Here is a 19,760-nt window from a genome sequence, read left to right as displayed (position 1 = left end):
TAAAGTATTAAAAAACACAGTTAGCCATTGTATCCATGGGTTCTTTATCTTTATTCAAGCATCCACAGCTTGAAAATTTGTGTGTGTGTATAACATTTCCAAATAGCAAACCTTGATATTGCCATTTTATATTAAGGGACACCATTGTACTGTGCCGTTGTATTTAATGGGACTTGAGCATCTATAGCCTTTGGTATCCACATGTGTGTGTCCTGTAACCGAACCCCAGCACATACCAAGAGCCTACTGTATGTTTATTACATTCATGGCTTGGAAGGAAAATCTTCTCTGTGCGTGTTTTAACTGAGAAAAATCCTCAAGGCACCTATGACACATTTTCATGGGCAGAAAAACAGCTTGGGATAGTAAAGCAAGTCTTGCTAGGAAAAACTTAAACAGAAACAAAGGGTAAAACACCCCAGTCTCCAGATGAGTTCACAAGCTTATGCAGTGGGGTTTCATATATACATATATATATATAGTCCATATATATATATATATATATATATGGACTCCTCTGAACCAATGTTGCCAAGAAAACCCCATGACAGGTTAACCTTAGGGTCACCATAGGTCAGAAATAACTAGAAGCCACACAATAACAACACACTGCTTTATTTCTGCGGTGTAGACACACCCCATGATACCCATAAGATTGGGGAGCTTAGACGACTAGATAAGAAAGGAAGCAGCTGTACATTTTCATTCTGCTCCTGAGGGTCCATATGGGAGCTGGTTGCTGCTGGAGCTAGGACAGATGTTGTGTCTAATTCAGTCCTTAAATCTAGTAAGGCTTCTTGGGCAGAAGCCAATGGAAGAAAAAATAATGACCACGGAGAACCTACACAAATTCGAACTAGACTAGTGAGGAAATAGAATTAGTAAAAGAGTTCTCATGCCTGGGATCAAACAGTGATAGAAATGGGGACTGCAATCAGGAAATCAGAAGAAGATCAAGAATGGGGAGGGCAGCTGTGCAAGAACTGGAAAAGATCCTAAAATGCAAAGATATACAACTCAGCACAAAAGTTAAAATCATACAAGCCACGGTATTCCCTATTACTATGTATGGATGTGAAAGCTGGATAGTTGAGATAGGAAGAAAATCCATTCATTTGAAATGTGATGCTGGGGAAGAGTAATGAGGATCCCGTGGACAGCCAAAAGGACAAACAAATGGGTCCTAGAGCAGTTCAAGCTGGAAACCTCCTTGGAAGCCAAGATGACAAGACTGAGGCTGTTGTACTTCAGACACAACATGAGAAGACATGAATCATTGGAAAAATCAATAATGCTAGGAAAGGTGGAGGGAAATAGAGAAGAAGGCTGCATGGTGGATGGATGGACTCTATTAGCAAAGCCATGAATATGGGTTTGCAGGAACTAAGCATTGCAGTGGAAGAAGGGGGTCTTGGAGATAGCTCATCCACAGGGTCAACATGGGTTGAAATCCACTCAAGGGTGGTTAACAACAACAAATGGGCAAGGAGGAAAGCATCTGCATCACAGGACAACAACACTTTTCCAGCATCCATGCAGGTGCTTTTCTTAGAATCATAGAGAGAGATACTTGTAGCACCTTTGAGATTAACTGAAATAAAGAAGTTGGCAACATGAGCGTTCATAGTCCTCAGTCTACTTCCTGAGATGCATTTGGAGGGAGTACCTGAGGACATGTACATCTGAGGAAGTAGACTTTAGTCTATGGAAGCTCATGCTGCCAGCTTCTTTCTTTCAGTTAGTATCAAAGGTGCTACAAGATCTCTCTATGTACTGATTCTACAGACTAAAATGGCTGTACCTTTAAATGGAATCGTAGAGTTGGAAGAGACCGCATGGGCCATCCAGTCCAACCCCATTCTGCCATGCAGGAACTCTCAATCAAAGCATCCCCAACAGATGGCCATCCAGCCTCTGTTCAAAGACCTCCAAGGAAGGAAGAAGGAGTGTGTTCCACTGTTGAACAGCTCTTACTGTCAGGAAGTTCCTCCTAATGCCAAGGTGGGATCTCTTTCCCTGGAGCCTGCATCCATTGCTCCATTGGGTCCTGTTCTCTGGAGCAGCAGAAGACAAGCTTGCTCCCTCCTCAATATGACATCCCTTCAAATATTTAAACAGGGCTATCATATCACCTCTTAACCTTCTCTTCTCCAGGCTAAACATCCCCAGCTCCATAGGGCATGGCTTCCAGGCCCTTTGCCCTCCTTTGGACACGCTCCAGCTTCTCAATGCCCCTTTTGAACTGTGGTGGATGGTGCTTTTCCTCTGGCTGGGCGTGGGAGAAGCCTGTGCCAAGACAAGCAGACCTCTTCCAATGCCAGAAAGACGGGAGGGGAGGGGCTATTCAAAACAGATGGGCGTGGTTTGGGAAATTGGGGCGGGGACTCAGGGCTGGAGGGCGTGGCTTAAGAGGGTGGAAGAGGCACTTCTGGTCCTCCATTTCAGCCCCCTGTCAAAATGTCCTCCATTCTGAAGCCTGGGTTTAGATTTTTGTGTGAGGGTTTTTGGCTTTTATTTGGCCCTCCATTGTGCCTAGTCGCCCTGAGAGTGGAGGACATAAATTGCACTGGATACCATTTGTAACGTATGGTATGGTTTTTAGATGCTCCTGTAACCCGCCTTGATTCCTTGTGAAAAGGTGGGCTATAAATAAAATTTTATTATTATTATTATTATTATTATTATTACAACACTTTTTAAAAAGTGTTTTTGATTTTTTTCTCAAGGGATCTTGTAAATGGCTGGCTTGGGATGCCGTTTCAATTTTTAAAGTGTTTTGTACAGTTTTATCTTTTTTAAAACGTATTTTGTTGTTTTAAATAGTTATCTCTCTTAACATTGTAACAACTTAATTCCTTTTGAAGGCGCCTCTCTTCTATGTTTGTGAGAAAAGAGAGGGATACAAATAAATAAATATAATAATAATAATAATAATAATAGCAGCACTTTGGAGGCTAATAAGGCTGAATCTGCACCGCAGAAATAACCCAGTTTGGGACCATTTTAACTGACCTGGCTATGGAATTCTGGGAACTATTGTTTTATCTGTGAGCCGCCTTGGGTTCCTTTGGAGGGAAAGGCGGCATATAAATAAAACAAACAAACAAATAAAGTTTGCTGTGGCCCCTGACAGAGAAGGCTGTCAGGATGACTCACAATACTACAGTTCCCAGAATTCCATAGCATTGAGCCAGGGCAGTTTTGAGGGGTGTCAAACTGATTATTTCTGCAGCCCTAGTCTAACTCTCAAACTCCCTAAGCGACAATTAAGGAGCGACTTCTATTGTTTCTGGATCTATGTTTGTTTAGAGACCGTGAGGGGGAGGAGCACAAATCTGAAGAGTTGTGGGCGGGGCTTCTGGGTGGAAGTGGGCGTGGCGTCCGGGTGGGTGACAATACTGACGGAGAGGAGGAGGACGAGGCATGCGAGGGATGTGGGTGGAACATCAGGGCGAAAGTGGGCGGAGCGCTTGGATGACGGACAGCGCTAAAAGACTTGCGAGTGGTGTAGGCGGAACTTCAGGGCGGAAGTAGGCGGGGCTACTGAGTGAGGGACAACGCTGACGGAGGAGAGATGCAAGGTGTATGGGCGGAGCGTCGAGTTGGAAGTGGGCGGAGCGGCTGCGTGAGAAGAGGAGGAGACATGCGAGGGTTCTGGGTGGGGCTTCAAGGCGGAAGTGGGCGGGGAGCTTAGGTGACTGACAACGCTGACGATGGAGGCATGCAAGGGGTTGTGGGCGGAGCTACATGGCAGAAATGGGCGGAGCTCCTGGGTGACGGAAAACGCTAACAGAAAAGGAGGAGACCTTCGAGGGTTGTGGGCGGAGCTCCTGGGTGACGGATATTGCTGGCGAAGAGAGGGAGGAGACATGCGAGGGGTGTGGGCGGGGATACAGAACGGCAGTAGGCGGGGCTCCTGGAAGAGAAGAGGGGGAGACATGCGAGGGTTCTGGGTGGGGCTCCTCGTGACGGACAGCGCTGACAGAGAAGAAACATGCGTTAGTGTGGGCGTGGCTTAAGGGCGGAAGTGGGTGGGACTATGGGGTGACGGACAGCGCCAACAGAAGAGACGTGCGAGGGTTGTGGGCGGAGCTTCTAGGCGGAAGTGGGCGGGGCGGCGGGGCCCCTTCTCTTCTGACGAACAACGTTGGCGGAAATGGTTTCGGAGCGGGTCGAAGGAGGAGGAGGAGGAGGAGGAAGAGAAGAAGAAGAAGCGGAGCCGGGGAGTACGGTGGCCGCGGAGGGCCGCGCTTATCGGAGCGAGAAGGGCCCGGCCTGGTGCTGAGCTTAGCGGCCATGTCGCTGCTGCAGTCGGCGCTGGAGTTCCTGGCGGGGCCGGGCTCCTTGGGCGCCGCCAGCCGGGACCAGAACGACTTCGTGGGGCAAGTGGTGGAGATGGGGGAGATGAAGCTCAGGATCAAGAGGGTCCTCGCCGAAGGTGGGCTCAGCGGAGAGGGAGGAGGGCTTGGGGAAGGTACAGGGGAAACTACAAATCCCAGGATCCCCTGCGACGGGGCTGCAGCACTTAAACCGATGTCTAGACTGCGGGGACGATCCGGTTTGACTCCGCTTTAACTGCCCTGGCTCGATGCTGTGGGAATCTGGGAATTGTAGTTTGTTGTGGCACCGTAAGGTACCACAATTCCCAGATTCCCACAGCATCGAGCCAGGGCAGTTAAAGCGGCGTCAAACCGGATTGTTTCTGCAGTGTGGATGCAGCCATTCTCCAGAGGAGGCTGAGAGAGTGTGACTCATTGCCCAAGGTCACCCAATGGGCTTCGTGGCCGAGCGGAGAATCAAACCCTGCTCTCCAGAGTTGTGACCCGGCGCTCAAACCACTATACCATGCTGCCCCCCTTCAATAGTTTAACATACAGGAACTGAACAGGTCAAACATGGAGCATGGAGTTAAGCAATGACGCCTGTGTTATTAATTCCTGTGTATGCTTTGTGTTGCTGCTAATGGCAGGCTTAATCACGCTGATTCAAGTGATGATGGTTCACTTCGTGGCCCTCTGGATGTCATTGCGCTACAACTCCCAGTAGCCCAGGACAGCACAGCCAGAGAGATCTTGAGTGTTTCAGTGTTTGAATGCCACAATTTTACCAGCCCAGGATAGAAAAACAACCTCTCTTTCCTTTCCAGTGTATGGTCATGAGTAGAGAGAGGAGAAACCAGAGGTGGATCTCCCGCTCGGCCGTGAAACCCACTGGGAAACATTGGGCAAGCCTCATCCTCTCAGCCTCAGGGGAAAGCAATGAACCGCCTCATTAAACATGACAATTGTAAGCCGCTCTGATAGCCTTTAGGGCTGAAGGACGGGGTATAAATACCATAAATGAATAAATGGCGAACGTTCTCCGAACAAATCTTGACAAGAATACCCCACAATAGATTCGCCTTAGTAGGAAATGACTTGAAGGCACACAGCAGCAACAACGAAGATCGTTCCCAGGTATTCGTCTCCCCCAAAGGATAAGAATTCAAAGGCATAGGCCTCTTAGTCTGGAAAGTCAGTATGCCAAGGGATCTTGCCTTAGGGTTGCCATAAGATGGAAACGACTTGAAGGCACACAACAACAAATAGAGAGGAGAGGATGGTAATGTTAAGGGTTGTTCACCTTTGACGTGGATCGTGAACGGTATGGCTTGGGACTGCTTGTGTGTCAGAGGGCTCAGCAGGCAGAGCCTTCTCGATGTATCACTATGTTTATTGTTGTTGTGTGCCTTCAAGTTGTTTCTGACTCATGGCTACCCTAAGGTGAGCCCGTCACAGGGTTTTCTGGGGCTGAGAGTGTGTGATTTGCCCAAGATCACTCAGTGGATGTCCATGGCTGAGCAGGAAATTGAACCTTGATCTCCAGACTCCTAGTACTACACTCAAACCACTGCACCACGCTCTCTGTGGCCTGTTACAGACTGCCAAAATAAAGCTGCTTCGGGTCTCTTTGGAGGTATGCTGTTTAAATGATGCATGCATCCTAAGAATCCGGAAGCTGCACCAAAGCTGCACTCCAATGCTTAGGAATGGAGTGTGGCTTTGGCGCGACCTCTGGCCTCATAGGACCCAGGCATCATTTAAATAGCATACCTCCAAAGAGACCCGAAGCAGCTTTATTTTGGCAGTCTGTAACAGGCCTGTCTGTCTGTAAAACTGACAATTGTGGCATGTTTCTTTAGGTTGCAAAGAAACAATGCCCAGAAACTAAAACACATGCCAAAAGAGGCACTTGGCATACACACATGCTTGGAGGCTACTGTGGCTTCCACATTCAAATACAAGTAGCAGAAAAGGTTCTTGAGCAACACAATGGAAAGAAATCAGTTGTATCTCTTTCCCTAAGCTCATGTATGGAAAAAAAAAGACCATATGTAAAGCACCTTTTTATTTGCAGTGACTGGCAGAGAAAAGGCTCATAGACATTGTTATATTTCTGTTTCAGGATTTAGATTGACAGCTCTCCTAAATATTTAACCCGTTTTTCATTTTTGTCACTGTGTGAATGTTTAGCCTTTTGGGCGACTTTCTGAAGGTGACACTGGACTGTGGGAATATTGCATTGTATAGTAATGCCTGTATAGTGTAGTATGGTGGTTTCTTACACAATTAATCCTATAGCTTCTATGGTGATGTTTGTTGCTTGGAAAAATGGATTCTGTTCTCTCGCTATAATGCCAGCAACGTAGAATGATTTGGGACATACTTTCTCTCTTGGCACCAGCGTTGCCAATTTCTGGGGAATCCCTCAGAATCCAGGGAATTTAATTTCTTTCCGGGGATTTTGACTAAATATTCCGGTAAATATTAGGGAATTCTGGGGATTTTGGTAAAACATTCTGGGGATATATATGTTCGAGGCTTGTTGGCAACACTGCTTGGCGCCTGTTTATAAGGTCATCTTCCCACCTCATGCCCTACCATGATCTGATAGTCATAATTGTGCATTTGAGAGGCTTGGCTTTGGCTGCTGAGATGTGGAAGTGCTTTTCATTGAAAAACAACCACACTTGGGCCTGATACAGACAGGCCAAAATACAGCTGCTTCGAGTCACTTTGCAAGTATGCTGTTCAAATGATACATGTGCCCTAAGAGTCCAGAAGCCGCACCAAAGCCATGCTCCAGTCCTAAGGACTGGGGTGCAGCTTTGGTGCAGCTTCCAGACTCCTAGGACGCATGCATCATTGAAATAACATACCACCAAAGTGACCTGAAGCAGCTTTATTTTGGCCTGTCTGTATAGGGCCTTTGACAGCTTTCTCTCACCAGTTCAGAAATTTCATTACGCCTTCTTCTGAGGATCAAAATACTGCCTTTTCCCTCCTCTTCCTTTTCCTTGTTTTTTTTAAAAAACCTGGCAAGTATGATCCTTGTCTTTAATGTTCCCCTGTCTGTTTGCTTTTCTCTCAGCTTGAGCTGAGGCCTATTGAGACAGAAAGGTGCCTAGCACAAGCTTTCATTCTCCAGAAAAAGCCCCATGCCTTAACCTGTACAGGCATACGTCAGTCAACAAAGTAGGTGTGTTCCCAGGTATTACTTCCTCAAAAGAAAGTTTGGTATCAGAGGAAGAAATGAAAGGGAAAGAATAGGGATAGGTTCTGTACCACAGAAAAGGGGCAGTTCAGCAGGTTTCAGCAAACCTTCTATCCAAAACTACTGTATATAGTCGACTATAAATCGACCTCATGTATAAGTCGAGGGACAAAATTATGGATTTTGATATGACCCTTGGATAAGTCAAGGGTAAAACTTAGGGACATGCAACAAAGGATGTAAAGGATGATGCAAAGGGAAATGATGCCAATGGACTTACAAAATTCTGGCAGGCATAACTGTTTGTGCTTATCTTAAAGGCTGGATGGATGAGAGAGTAGAGGGGATCCATGCTTCTTTTCCATGCTCCCAGGATGGACTAAGCTCTCTCCTTTTACCACTCTATTCAGAGAAAGGGATGGCTTCTATAAAGTACAGTACTTGCATTGACTGGTGGATAAGTCGACCCAGGTTTTTGGGGTCAATTTTTTGACTAAAGTTTCTAGACTTATACAGGAGTATATACAGTAACACTGTGTTCATCTGAAATGAAACTTCCAGGTCAGAAAAGCCTTGCATAAGTAAAGAAAAACATTTTATACTTCCCAGAGATCACCTGAAGGCTTCTTCCAAAATGCATCTAAGAATTTTTTTTCCTTTCGCTATCCTCCGCTTTACTAATGATTTCCTTTTCGGTGCCCAAACGTATATCTATGCTTTTAAAATATGGTTGGCATAGCTGGTGAGCCAAGTTTTAACTGCTTTCTCTCCCCTCTCTCTTTCTTTTGCTTTTCATGCATGCTTAGTAAGGGATTATGGAGGAAGCAGCTGTGTATATTGCCTGTTGTAAGTATGTATGGCTACAGTAGGATCAGCTAGAACAGAATTCCATTCTTTCCCTGCTCAAGTTTATAGCGCAATGTTTGCAGTAAACCTGCTTCCACATCCCGACACTAAATGTGTGTGCTTCTATGTCCTTCCTCCACCATCCTCCCAATGATACTAATACCAAAAGCATCATCTACCTAGACTAAGGGCTTCCAATCTGGGATGCCCACACCCCACAGAGATGTGAGATGGAGTTTCAGGGGGTGCACAAAGAGTGGCTTGTGTCCTTCCATGATGAGTCACAAGCCATCACACTTTTTTTTTTGAATAAATTAGAATCTAATTTCTCAGTTTAGATTTGCATTTATGCACTGAGTAAAAAGCTTATACTTTAAAGTTCAGTTTGTTCACCCACTGTATTGTATGTGGTTCATTTTGTGGTGCAAAAATTAGAAATGAGATTTCTTCATCTTCAAGTGTGATACTACTTTTGTAGGGGGTGCACATTAATCAAACATTTTTAGGGGTGTGGGACACAGAAAAGGTTGTGAACTACTAAGTTAGACAGAAGGCAAGAAAAAAAATGGAAGCAGGGCAGACATTTATCATTATCATTATTATTATTATTAAGCTTTATTTATAAAGCGCTGTAAATTTACACAGCGCTGTACATACAATCTTTTTAATTGGACGGTTCCCTGCCCTCAGGCTTGTTAAAAGGAGCTTCTTTTCAGAGGCTTTGTTAAGTGAGATTTGTTGGTATTCATTCTCCATTTGTCTGTTTGGACAGTAGTTGGCTGAATGCATAAAAATCTAGGCATTGTCTGTCTGTGAAAGTTGATCATCCCAAGTGACCTTGTCGCCTTACGCAGAAAGTTCATTGAGAATGTTTGGTTAACAATTAAAGGTTCTTAAGATGGTTGAGGCCACTCAGAATGAACTCTGACCCAAGTTTGTCCCATCAGATTTGCTTTTCCATATCAAAAAGCTTTCCCTGGTCCAGCTGTAAGCAAGAGTACATGAAACTGATGTTTATGATGTGGATCTGCATTCCCATTTGTGTCAAGGCGCATCAAGGGTTTGCAATCTATGTAGAGATGGGCATTCAATGTTATTTCAGAAAACATACCAACAATGCCGATAGAAGGCTGATTTGTACTCTCCTGCGTTGCGTTGCTAGTGTGATCTGTATATTGTAGATAACAGGATGTAGGCTTGTATGCTGTTTTAGTTGTTCCTAATGAAGGCATTCCCCAACAGTGCATTTCACAGTCTTGAGTGTCACCTTGGGTGAAGGCCTGTCGATAAAAGGTCCAAGTTCCTCCCTTTCATCAAAGCAGACCATATTTGTCCCTAGTTCCATTTTAATAATCTTTTCGGATTTATAAAAAATAAAGTCATAGAAATTAAAGTCCCAGAAAAGGTGCCAAACATAAAGGCAACTTCACAGATTAATAATGATTCCCAACATGTTTTTGACAACTGTTTTTGGCCGGGAGAAATGTCTGAATTCCCCAATAAAAATTGCTTTAATGACTGTAGCACAAAATATTGGGATTTTTATTTTGTACGTTGGTTTTAAAGCAGAGGCGAAGCTTTTTAAAAATTAATGAATATCGAAGCGTTTCCTGTAATAAGAATTCTGCGAAACGCCTTGCTGATCAATGCAGCTTGTGCAGCTGTCTTTGCCATTGATGTAGCAGCTAAAGTCCGTGCTTAAAGTTAACGTCTCTTAGTGTACCGATATTTACTATGAATCTCTCGATATCCCTTTGGTTCTAGTAGTCTTGTTAGCTTGTTGCATCAAAAGGAACAAAGTGTTCTGTGGCACCTTAAAGATGACTACATTTATAATAGCATAAGCTTTCATTAACTATAGCTCATCTTCTCAGACACATAGAGGATTATGCAGAATAATACGTACCCCTACATACAGCAAAATCACAGGGAAATTAAGTGCATATAATACTGGCAGTGACAATTTCTGTACTTTCTGCATTTAATTTTCCTCTCATGTCTTTGCTGAAATCCTGTTCCCAACTTGATGTACCGTGTATACTTAAAGCTGGTAGTCCACACATCTAATAAAGGTGGATGTAGTCTTTGGAAGCTCAGGTTACAATAAATTTGTTACTCTTTAAGATGCCACAAGATTCTTTGCTGTTTTTTACTGATACGTGGTACAGTACTTCTACTTATGTGAGAATTGGTTTGTGGCAAGATAGTTTTCCAAGCAGTTTGAGAGCGCTCAGAAAATGGGTGGCAGGTCAGTATGCAAGTCACAGAGTTCATCATAACCTCACAGTGCATGCTATTAGTTGTAAAAGTGGACCTATTGCCCTTTATTTGTGTTACTGTCAAAGAACGAAACTAGTTATAGGATTGCTGATTTCCTTTTAAAAATGTTTTGCACAACATAATATTTCCTGCAAAGATTTCTCAGCTTTCTGAATTGTTTGATGATTTCCTACATAGATAATAAGCAAGCTCCTTCATGAGACAGAGACAGGTTTTGGGGGAACCTCTTCACTAATGTACTGAGTTGCTTCAGGGAGGATGCTTTTTTATTTGTGTGTGGGTATTTAGAAATGTGGGTTTTCTACATGCAGTGCAAATGTACTATTTTCTGGTATTCTTTCATTCCATTCTCTGTCAGGTGTAGAGGCACTCAGGTTGTTCAAATAGTAGTGTGTCAAGAGTTACTTTCTAAAGGTTGGGTGTAAATGTGAGGTTTCCTGTATTTCTCACTGTCATCCTTCTGAAATGTGAAGTGACAAAGCCCCGAGGACAGAAAAATCGTCTTATCCATGACAAAATTGTGCCGATGCTCCTCAACCCTAATATCACAGTCAGCGAAATCTTCATGCATGCCATTTGGGGGGGGGGGGAATGGCTTATTTTAAACCTAATCTTCTTAAAGTTTTGTTTTGAAGATAGGAGCATGAAGAATATAAGAAATGTTCAATTAAAAATAATAATCCAATGTGTGACTTCTGTATGTGCAAAACCTAGCATTGCATTTTGGCTAGTCTTCTGGTGTTATATACTGAAGTGTCCATTAAGGAGTAGGGGATTGTTATTTGGATGCAGGACATTTTTCATTTAAGGAATACATACAAATCTGATTAATTTCTGTGACATTACTATAACACCTTTTGTGGTTCTGCTGTGTTTCTGGTCTCTAAGCTTGGCCTATAGGTATAAAGGCTGGCTACACCCCCCCCCCCTTCCCGGTTTTCATTTTCCCAGTTTTTTTCCTCATGGTGCCTTCAACCCCACCAAACAAGAGATTAGTTTAGCCAGAGTTTGCAAGCCAACTTCAGACCCTATTTATGATGAGAATACTAGTAACCTTATCCATTATTAAGGCTGCAGGCAGAACAGATGTAATGTTTAATGACTGAGACTGCCAGAGACACCAGAGGATCAACAAGTGAGAAGGGAGGGTCTGGATAAGAAAAATGCATGTGGCTAGCATCACATCAGCAAAAGGTATGTTGGTGCAAAACAACATTGTTCTCATGATGTGTATGTTTACTATTACTAAGGGGTTGTGCAGTTTCAGAAACATGTTTATACTATTCTGGTTCATTCTAAGGGAGAGGGGGAAATGGGTTTTTTTGTCCAAACCATGTGCAGTGCACTGTGCCGTTATCTTTATAGTGCTCTTCCAAAATCTTGAAAGCTCTCAGTGTTCCTTATCTTAATAATCCTGTACATTACCCAGTAGTTCTACTAATGGAAACTGCAGGGAGAAGTGGACTTTCTTTGAGGGTGGAAAGGCAATATATTGGCTGGCAGGCTCTTAATAGTTTAAGAAGAAGGAATTGATGATTCATAATCAAATATTGCAGTTGCTCAGAATATGAAGGACATGACACTTGGCAGTTAAAAATGTGTCAGCAATTTGGTGGAGGCACGCCTTCATGACAAGGCTTTTCAGCCTCACTGTGTTGATGTGTAAGACTTCTGATGTCTATGGCTTCTTCTACAGTTGGTGATGAAACTATTCTGAACTACAGAACAGAGATACATAGCAAGCCAACAGGCCATAACAACTTAGAATTTAAGATGCTTATCAAGATCTCTGGCTGGTTACCAGGAAGTAGATACTCCGTTGTTGGTGTTGCCTTTCTAGGACTGCAGTTGTAGAGCGGTTGTAAGCACATGCCAAGCAACATGGAAGGTTGATAGCTTTCTGCAGGTCTGTTGTGTGTTTTTATTTTTGTAAGTGAATTTGGAAAGTTAGATCCTGAGGAAACCATTGGTTAAAATCTGTTATGATGGCCTCTCTATAAATAAGCTTAGTTACAATTGCTCAAAGGGTTCTTAGAGATGTCTTTTGCTTTTGAATCTTTGATATAATCGCTTTTATTTGGATAAAAAGTTGAGTATGTGTAAGGGTTGCATTTCTGGGTCAGAGCATGGGCCGTCTAATCTGGTATCGTGTTTGCAATGGTGTTTGCCAGATACCTCTGGGAAATATACAAGCAGGGCACTGGGAGCTACTGTTAGCCACTGATGATTTTTCTATTGTCTCGTGTCCAGAAGCAAGCAGTTTCTGGACTTGTAGGCTCATGGTGAGTAGCTGTTACCTTGACACATCTCTTCTCTATGAATTTATTTAATTCCCCTTTAAAGTTAATATCAGTGCATCTCAAGCTATCTGATACTGGGGAGCAGTAATTTCTTCCACAGTGTGCCAAGAACATGTGTTTGAACCAGGTGTTTGAAACCAACAACAACATATTTTATTACAATCACAAATCGGACCCAAGCCAAATGGATGCAAGGCAATAGGAAACCAAGAAAAAAAAGATAAGACAGCTTACAAGTACAAATATTCTTGTGTTTATACATGGGTGGCAAAACAGCAGTCAGTATCAAATCAAGACTAATAGTGTTCACTTAAAGTGAAACATACCATAATGGGGGTTGATCATTTTACTTCTAGTATTACACACAAAGTTACAAAATTTGGCAGCCTTTAGAATGGATTCTTTGGAAGAATCTGAAAGAGGAAGTGAGGTGTAAAAATGATCAGTCCTGCCGGGGAACTGCTTCAAAATTGGATTTATTCATTGGGAAGAGAGTCCTTACAATACTGGCAGCTTAGCAGAACATGGCCAACTGTTTCAACCATGTCTTACTGCAAGGACAGATACGCTGCGCATAGGGGATTTGTAAGTATTTCTCCTCTAGTAGAACAAATAGGAAGATTTTAAAATGGGGCAGAGTAAAGATTCTGTTATATCTAGCAATATTGAGTGTATAAACATAGTTAGCTGGAGCAAAATTCTTGCTATGGTTGCCTACTACAGTATAATGTTGTATACTACCCCTGTCATCCTGCAGAGCTGTATCCCAGATCTGTTTTTGAGTTGTTTTCTTAGCCCTGGAGAATCCCAAGCACAGTATGCTAAGAAGGAGAAACCATATTTCTGTAGCTTCTCCTTAATAAACTTCAACCAGGTAGAGCAAAATCCATCTATTAAATTAATGGGGAGGGGGGGCTAAAACAGAAGGAGAAGAGCCAGCATGGTGTAGTGGTTTGAATGTTGCACTATGACTCTGGAGAGCATGGTTTGATTCCCTGCTCGGCCATGGAACCCTCTTCATGACTTTGGGTACGTCACATGCTCTCAGCCTCAGGAGAAGGTAATGGTAAACCACCTTTGAATAAATCTTGCCAAGAAAACCCCATGATAAGTTTGGCTTAGGGCTGCCATAAGTCAGAAATGACTTGAAGACGCATAACAGCAACAAATCAGAAGGTGTAATATTCAGTTTAAGTCAGTAATTGGATGTATAGAACCAAACGCATGCCTCACGTAGGACCATTCTGGATTCTCTTCTCATCATTTGGAAAAGAGGATGGAATTAAAAACAGACACAAAAATTGGCTTGTATTCTTCCATGGGTCAAAAATTCTTATAAAAACAAAGTTGGGAACTATAGAGAAATTATTACTTTGCCATGGAATATTTTTATCGTGACCGGAAGGTTTGGCATTCCCAGTGACGTGTGCAGGCTGCCCTTCCCATTACCCTGAAGGTTGAAAAACTACTCCCAAGTGTTTGTATAGCTTGGCCTGTTCTTTTTATGAGCTTTGATTTGCTACTTATGTTGAGTGATATTTCTTTCGGGGGGGGGGGGAGGGAGAAGTTTTAATCTTGTAATGGTTCATTGTATGCTGCTCCGGGGCACAGTATGTAGAGAAAGCACCAAGGGCTTTCCTGCTGCAGAAAAAGATAAGATCGCAGTATTTATTTATTTATTTCATTTTTATCCTGCCTTTCTCCCAGAAAGGGACACAAGGCAGCTCTTAAGATATCATCTACAAATAAAACAACTGGTTACAATTATTTCTTTCTTTCCTGGAAACCTGTGGCAGATGATGCTCCTGGACTGGTGTTGCTGAATTGACCATTACTTTGAGTAGCACTTTTTATATGACTGTCTTATTAGGGAATGAATTTAAGGATCTGAGTCGGACAGAGGAGCAAAGAGACTGGCCCAAGAAACTAAAACGAGAGGCTCTAGTTCAGGAGTGTCATTTGAAAAATAGGAAAGTTATCTTAAAGGCACTAAACTAAGCTGTTCTCATTTTAGGAAAGAGCTGAGAGGGAACTGGTGCAGGATGAAAGTGAGAAACATCCCAATGAGTATTGTTTGATATGACAGAAGAGGAAGGATTGATAAGACAAAGGGAAGACACTCAGGTCTCCCTATCTATCTAATTCTATCACTAGTGTCCTCTGTTGGCTTGTGTACTCTTCTATGCAAAATATTATTGCACTGTTCTCCACTTAAAATGTTCTTAAGCATAGCATTGTCATCAGCGTTTGGAGAATGTACTCTTTAGGAACCTACAACCCCTAGGACCCCTTATAGCACGCTATATTATATACTATATAGCATATATATGGAAAATATATTTTGGTCTTTTAAAGCACTAGAATATTTTCAAAACAGGGTAACTTGAAATTCTCAGGGGGGGATGCTAAATACAAGAAACCTTGTAATTTGATATGAATCCCCAGTTTTCACAGAATGAAGGCAAGAGCGGTTTTATGGAAACAAAATTCACAGGCTGGTAGTACCTTTATTAGGACCATCTTTATTGGGATGAACTACCTCTGGATGTCTTCTCAGACTCTATGGTAGGCTTTGGTGGTGCTGCCTGGGAGATGATAGGTGTTGTAGTGCAACACCTCTGGAAATCTGCAGGTTTAGGGGAAACTATATGAGGTATTTTTTTGCAACTGTGATCTCTTCTGAATGTTTTGCAGTATTTCTGTTGCCTTCTCAATGTATTAGCAACATACTTTCTCTCTCAATACGGATTGTTCTGTTGACTGCAATTCAGCTCAGCTGATACTTGGGCAGTTTGTTATGAACACATTTCCAATATGGTTTCCTGAAAAAACATGCAATTTTTGCCAAAAAAAGAAAAGGTGAAATATTAAGCCAGCAAGCGTATACAGTAAATACTAGTATTCTGAAGTATGTTTTGTTATAAAAGACCAGGAATTTGGCTGCTTATTTGAGTAAAGAGCATCGATTAAGAATGTGATTTAAGCCTCTTAACAGCTCTGCATTCTCCAGTTTAAGCTTCTTGGCATGTTACAAAATGTTGGAATCTGAAGTGCGTTTTTACAACTCTGGGAAACGGTATAGTTTGCATGTTAAAAAGCTGACTGAAGTTCCTGAAGTAGTCATGTTGTAAATATTTTATTGCTGTGAAGTGAAACTTTGGAAAGTAATTAGGCAGCAGTGGTTGGCTGTTTATTATCTTAGGGGCCACCTGCTCACTGGGCTTACAGGAGTGGTTTCCCCATAGCAAGCACTGAGAGATTTAAGGCTACATTTCCTTTCACAGGAAGACTGTTTCGTGTTGAGAAGCCGGACTGGGGAGGGGGAGATGGCTGTCAGCTGTACTTCAGTGATAGCTGGTAACATTTCCTTCTTGCTTGTGGGGGCACTGGCAAGGATCCAGTATGCTTGTGCTACTGACAGAACAGCTTCTGTCAAGCAGTGAAGCCCAGAGAAGAGTCATTCCCACCTGCATCCTTTCTCCCCCATATACTCTCAAACCTATCTGGAGGCCTGGGAAGACCTTCAGAACGGATTTTTAGGCAGCAAAGAAGCCTGCTGATAGGAGGGGAAGTGTGCCACCATGTTAATGGATGGCTGATATTAAAAGTAATCCTTTGTCTGTTTTTTTTGTGAAAACCGTACACATGGACACTTGGAGAGAATAGCAATGCATTCCCTGAATCAGAAGTCTCTTTGCTTGTAATAGTAATACTGCTTTTGCAAGCTGTAGAAAACACACCTATCCTTGTTGTTTTTCCAGTGTGGCTTTATGACCTCTGCACAGGAATATATCAAGAGAAGTGGTCTTTGATGACCCCACAGTTAACGCTCCTTGCAACGTTATGTATGCTTAAGTTTGGATCAGATTTTTCATAAAATTCTGGGTGCCAGCATTAAACTTTGGGATACTTTGGTGTGTTTCTTACCTAGTCTTGTGTCTGAGTGAAGTGAAATGTTGGGGGGGGGGGTAATGTCAGCATCTCTCTATACCTCTTAAACATTGAGGTATCTAAGTGGAATTTGATAAACATGTTCAAGATGTCATTCTGTGTTCAAAAGTTTAATATAGGTCCCATATAGACTGTCAAAATAAAGCCCCTTCGGGTCACTTTGGAGTTAGGCTGTTTAAATGATGCATGCGTCCTAAGAGTCCAGAAGCTGTGCCAAAGCTGTGCTCCAGTCCTTAGGACTGGATTGTGGCTTTGGCACGGCTTCCGGCGTCTTAGGATGCATGCAACATTTAAACAGCATACCTCCAAAGTGACCCAAAGCAGCTTTATTTTGGCCTGCCTGTATGGGGCCATAGTCTCATCTGTTCACCTATTGAGGGCATGGTAATATGCTTTGTTGTTGCTGTCGTTAGTTGCCCTTGAATTGTCCTCGGCTCTGACAATCCTGTGGATGAGACACCTCCAAGATCTCCTTTCCTTCTACCGTTCTGCTTAAGTACTGTAAGTTCATGTCCGTGACCTCCCTAATTGAGTCTAGCCATCTGGCATGTTGTCTTCCTCTCTTTCTCCTTCCTTCCACTTTTCCTAGCATCATTGCTTTTTCTAATGAATCTTCCCTTCTCATGGTGTGTCCAAAGTAGAGCAACTTACAACCTCAGCTTAATCATCCTAACTTCCAGGAAGAGTTTGGGGTGGACCTGCTCTAGGATCCCCCCCCCCCATTTTTTGGCTATCCGTGGTATCCTCAGCACTCTTCTCCAGTACCACATCTCAGATGAGTTGATTTTCTTTCTATCTGCTTTCTTTACTGTCCAGCTCTCACATCCATACATGGTGATAGGGAATACAATGGCTTGGATGATCCTAACTAAAGTATTCAGTGTTGCGTATGTCTTTGCACTTTAGGATCTTGCCTAGTTATTTCATAGCTGCCCGTCCCAGGCTTAGTATTCTAATTTCTTGACTGCAGTCTCCACTCTGATCAATGTTTGATCCTAGGTATGGGAATTCTTTTACTATTGCCATTTTATTGTTGTCTAGGATGAATTAATGTAGTTCTTCCATGGTCATTATTTTTGTTTTCTTAATATTTGGCATTAAGCCTACCTTAGCACTTTCTTCTTTGACTTTCTTTAGTAATTGTTCCAGATATTTGGTATTTTCTGATAGTAGTAAGGTGTTTTCTGTGTATTTTAGGTTGTTGTTTTTTCCTCTTTTCTTCTCCTACCTTTGAGCCTAAGCCTTCTCTTCCCATTTTATTTTCTGCATGCATGTTGAACAGATAGAGTTATAAAATGCAGACTTGCCTGACTCCTTTGCTAGTTCAGAACCATTCTGTCCCTCCATATGCTGTTCTTACGGCAGCCTCTTGCCCAGAGTACAGGTTGCACATCAAGACAGTCAGGTGTAGTGGCACACCCATTCCTCTGAGAGCAAGCCATAGCTTTTTATAATATGCTACCTGCCTTGAAGAATGAATTAGCAGAATAGGGGTTAGTGCCCTTTATTATTTTACCTCTGAAATCTGATTGTTTACTTTGTTTCAAAGTGACAAGGAGGGGTTATACTGCAATAATAGCATTTAGCAATAGCATTTATATTTTTATACTGCTTAATAGGGAACTCAGCACTCTGTAAGCAGTTTGTAGTTTGTAAGCCCATTGCCTTCAACAAGCTGGGTACGCATTTTACAAAACGATGGAAGGCTGATAATCCTCCTGAGTATGGAGAGACCACACTAAAGTTTGCTGTCCATAATTCATTTTTCCACAACCTCGGGTGTCCAGAGCCAAGCACTTTCTATACTTCATTGAACAGCACTTGACACAATGTGGTCGAAGGGTTTCATGGCTGGCATCCATAGTTTTTTGTGGGTTTTTCGGGATATGTGGCCATAATAAAATAATAATAATAATAAAATTTATTTATGTTTCCCCGCCTCTCCTGGTGGATCGAAGTGGGGTTACAGACTAATAAAAGCAAAAGTGTTTACATAAAATTCAATTAAAAGCAGCTAAAAACAATAAAATATCCAACATCAGACAATAACAATAGCATCAACAAGCAGGCAGGGATCATACACAGACAGGGCATGTCATTCATATCGGGGGGTATTCATATCAGGTGGGGTATGCTCGGCTAAAAAGCTTGGTTGAAACTGCTTTTCTGATTGTTTCTAACCAGGCCACCGAGCGGATCTCCTCAGGGAGACTGTTCCAGAGTCTCAGAGCCATTGTTGAAAATGCTCTTTGTGAAGTAGAAACATACTTAGAGGTTGCTATCTCCAATAGGTTCTTACCTGATGTTCTAAGAGTGCGGGGCGGATTATATAGGGAGATGCGGTCCCATAAGTAACTCGGACCCAAGCCATGTAGGGCTTTATATATTTATACCAACACCTTGTACTGTGCCCGGAAGCAAATAGGGAGCCAGTGAAGATCTTTTAAAATAGGTGTAATATGGTCGAACCTTGATGAACCGGTGACCAATCTGGCTGCCATATTTTGCACTAACTGAAGCTTCCAAGCTTGGCACAAGGGTAGCCCTTGTAAAGCACATTACAGAAATGTTCTAGAAGAGTTTATTCCTGACGTTTCGCCTGCATCTGTGGATGGCATCTTCACTTGAAACAGTTTTTTTATTTGAATTAATTTAGTTCCAGTTTAAAGTTTATATGATTATCCTAATGGATAGTGCATACAAGGATCTGGTTCCAGCAAAGGAGCAATGAAATTAGTTTAGAGAAACAAAATGAAAGGCTCTGTTATGGGTATCGTATTCTTTGTTGTTTGTTGTTGTGTGCCTTCAAGCCATTTTTGACTTATGGTGACACTGAAGTGAACCTATCAT

The 19,760-nt window shown here is 42.6% G+C and overlaps 1 protein-coding gene across 3 annotated transcripts in view; it reads left to right on the top strand.

The window, feature by feature from the left end:
* Positions 1-4,121: 4,121 nt before the first annotated feature.
* Positions 4,122-19,760, top strand: part of GAK (cyclin G associated kinase) — a 104,925-nt gene continuing 89,286 nt past the window's right edge. For 2 of the 3 annotated variants that reach the window (XM_089488689.1, XM_089488688.1), the window contains exon 1: positions 4,122-4,438. In XM_089488689.1, coding sequence (XP_089344815.1) covers positions 4,297-4,438 — 142 coding nt within the window. In that variant the 5' untranslated portion in view covers positions 4,122-4,296. Of the gene's footprint in view, positions 4,439-8,339; positions 8,380-19,760 lie in introns of all 3 variants that reach the window. The other variant, XM_089488690.1, reaches the window with a different exon arrangement.

Source organism: Sceloporus occidentalis, unplaced genomic scaffold, assembly GCF_023333645.1.
Source record: "Sceloporus occidentalis isolate IW3139 unplaced genomic scaffold, rSceOcc1.0.p SCAF_1, whole genome shotgun sequence".
NCBI lineage: Eukaryota > Metazoa > Chordata > Lepidosauria > Squamata > Phrynosomatidae > Sceloporus > Sceloporus occidentalis.
This window is presented reverse-complemented; position numbering and strand designations above follow the sequence as displayed.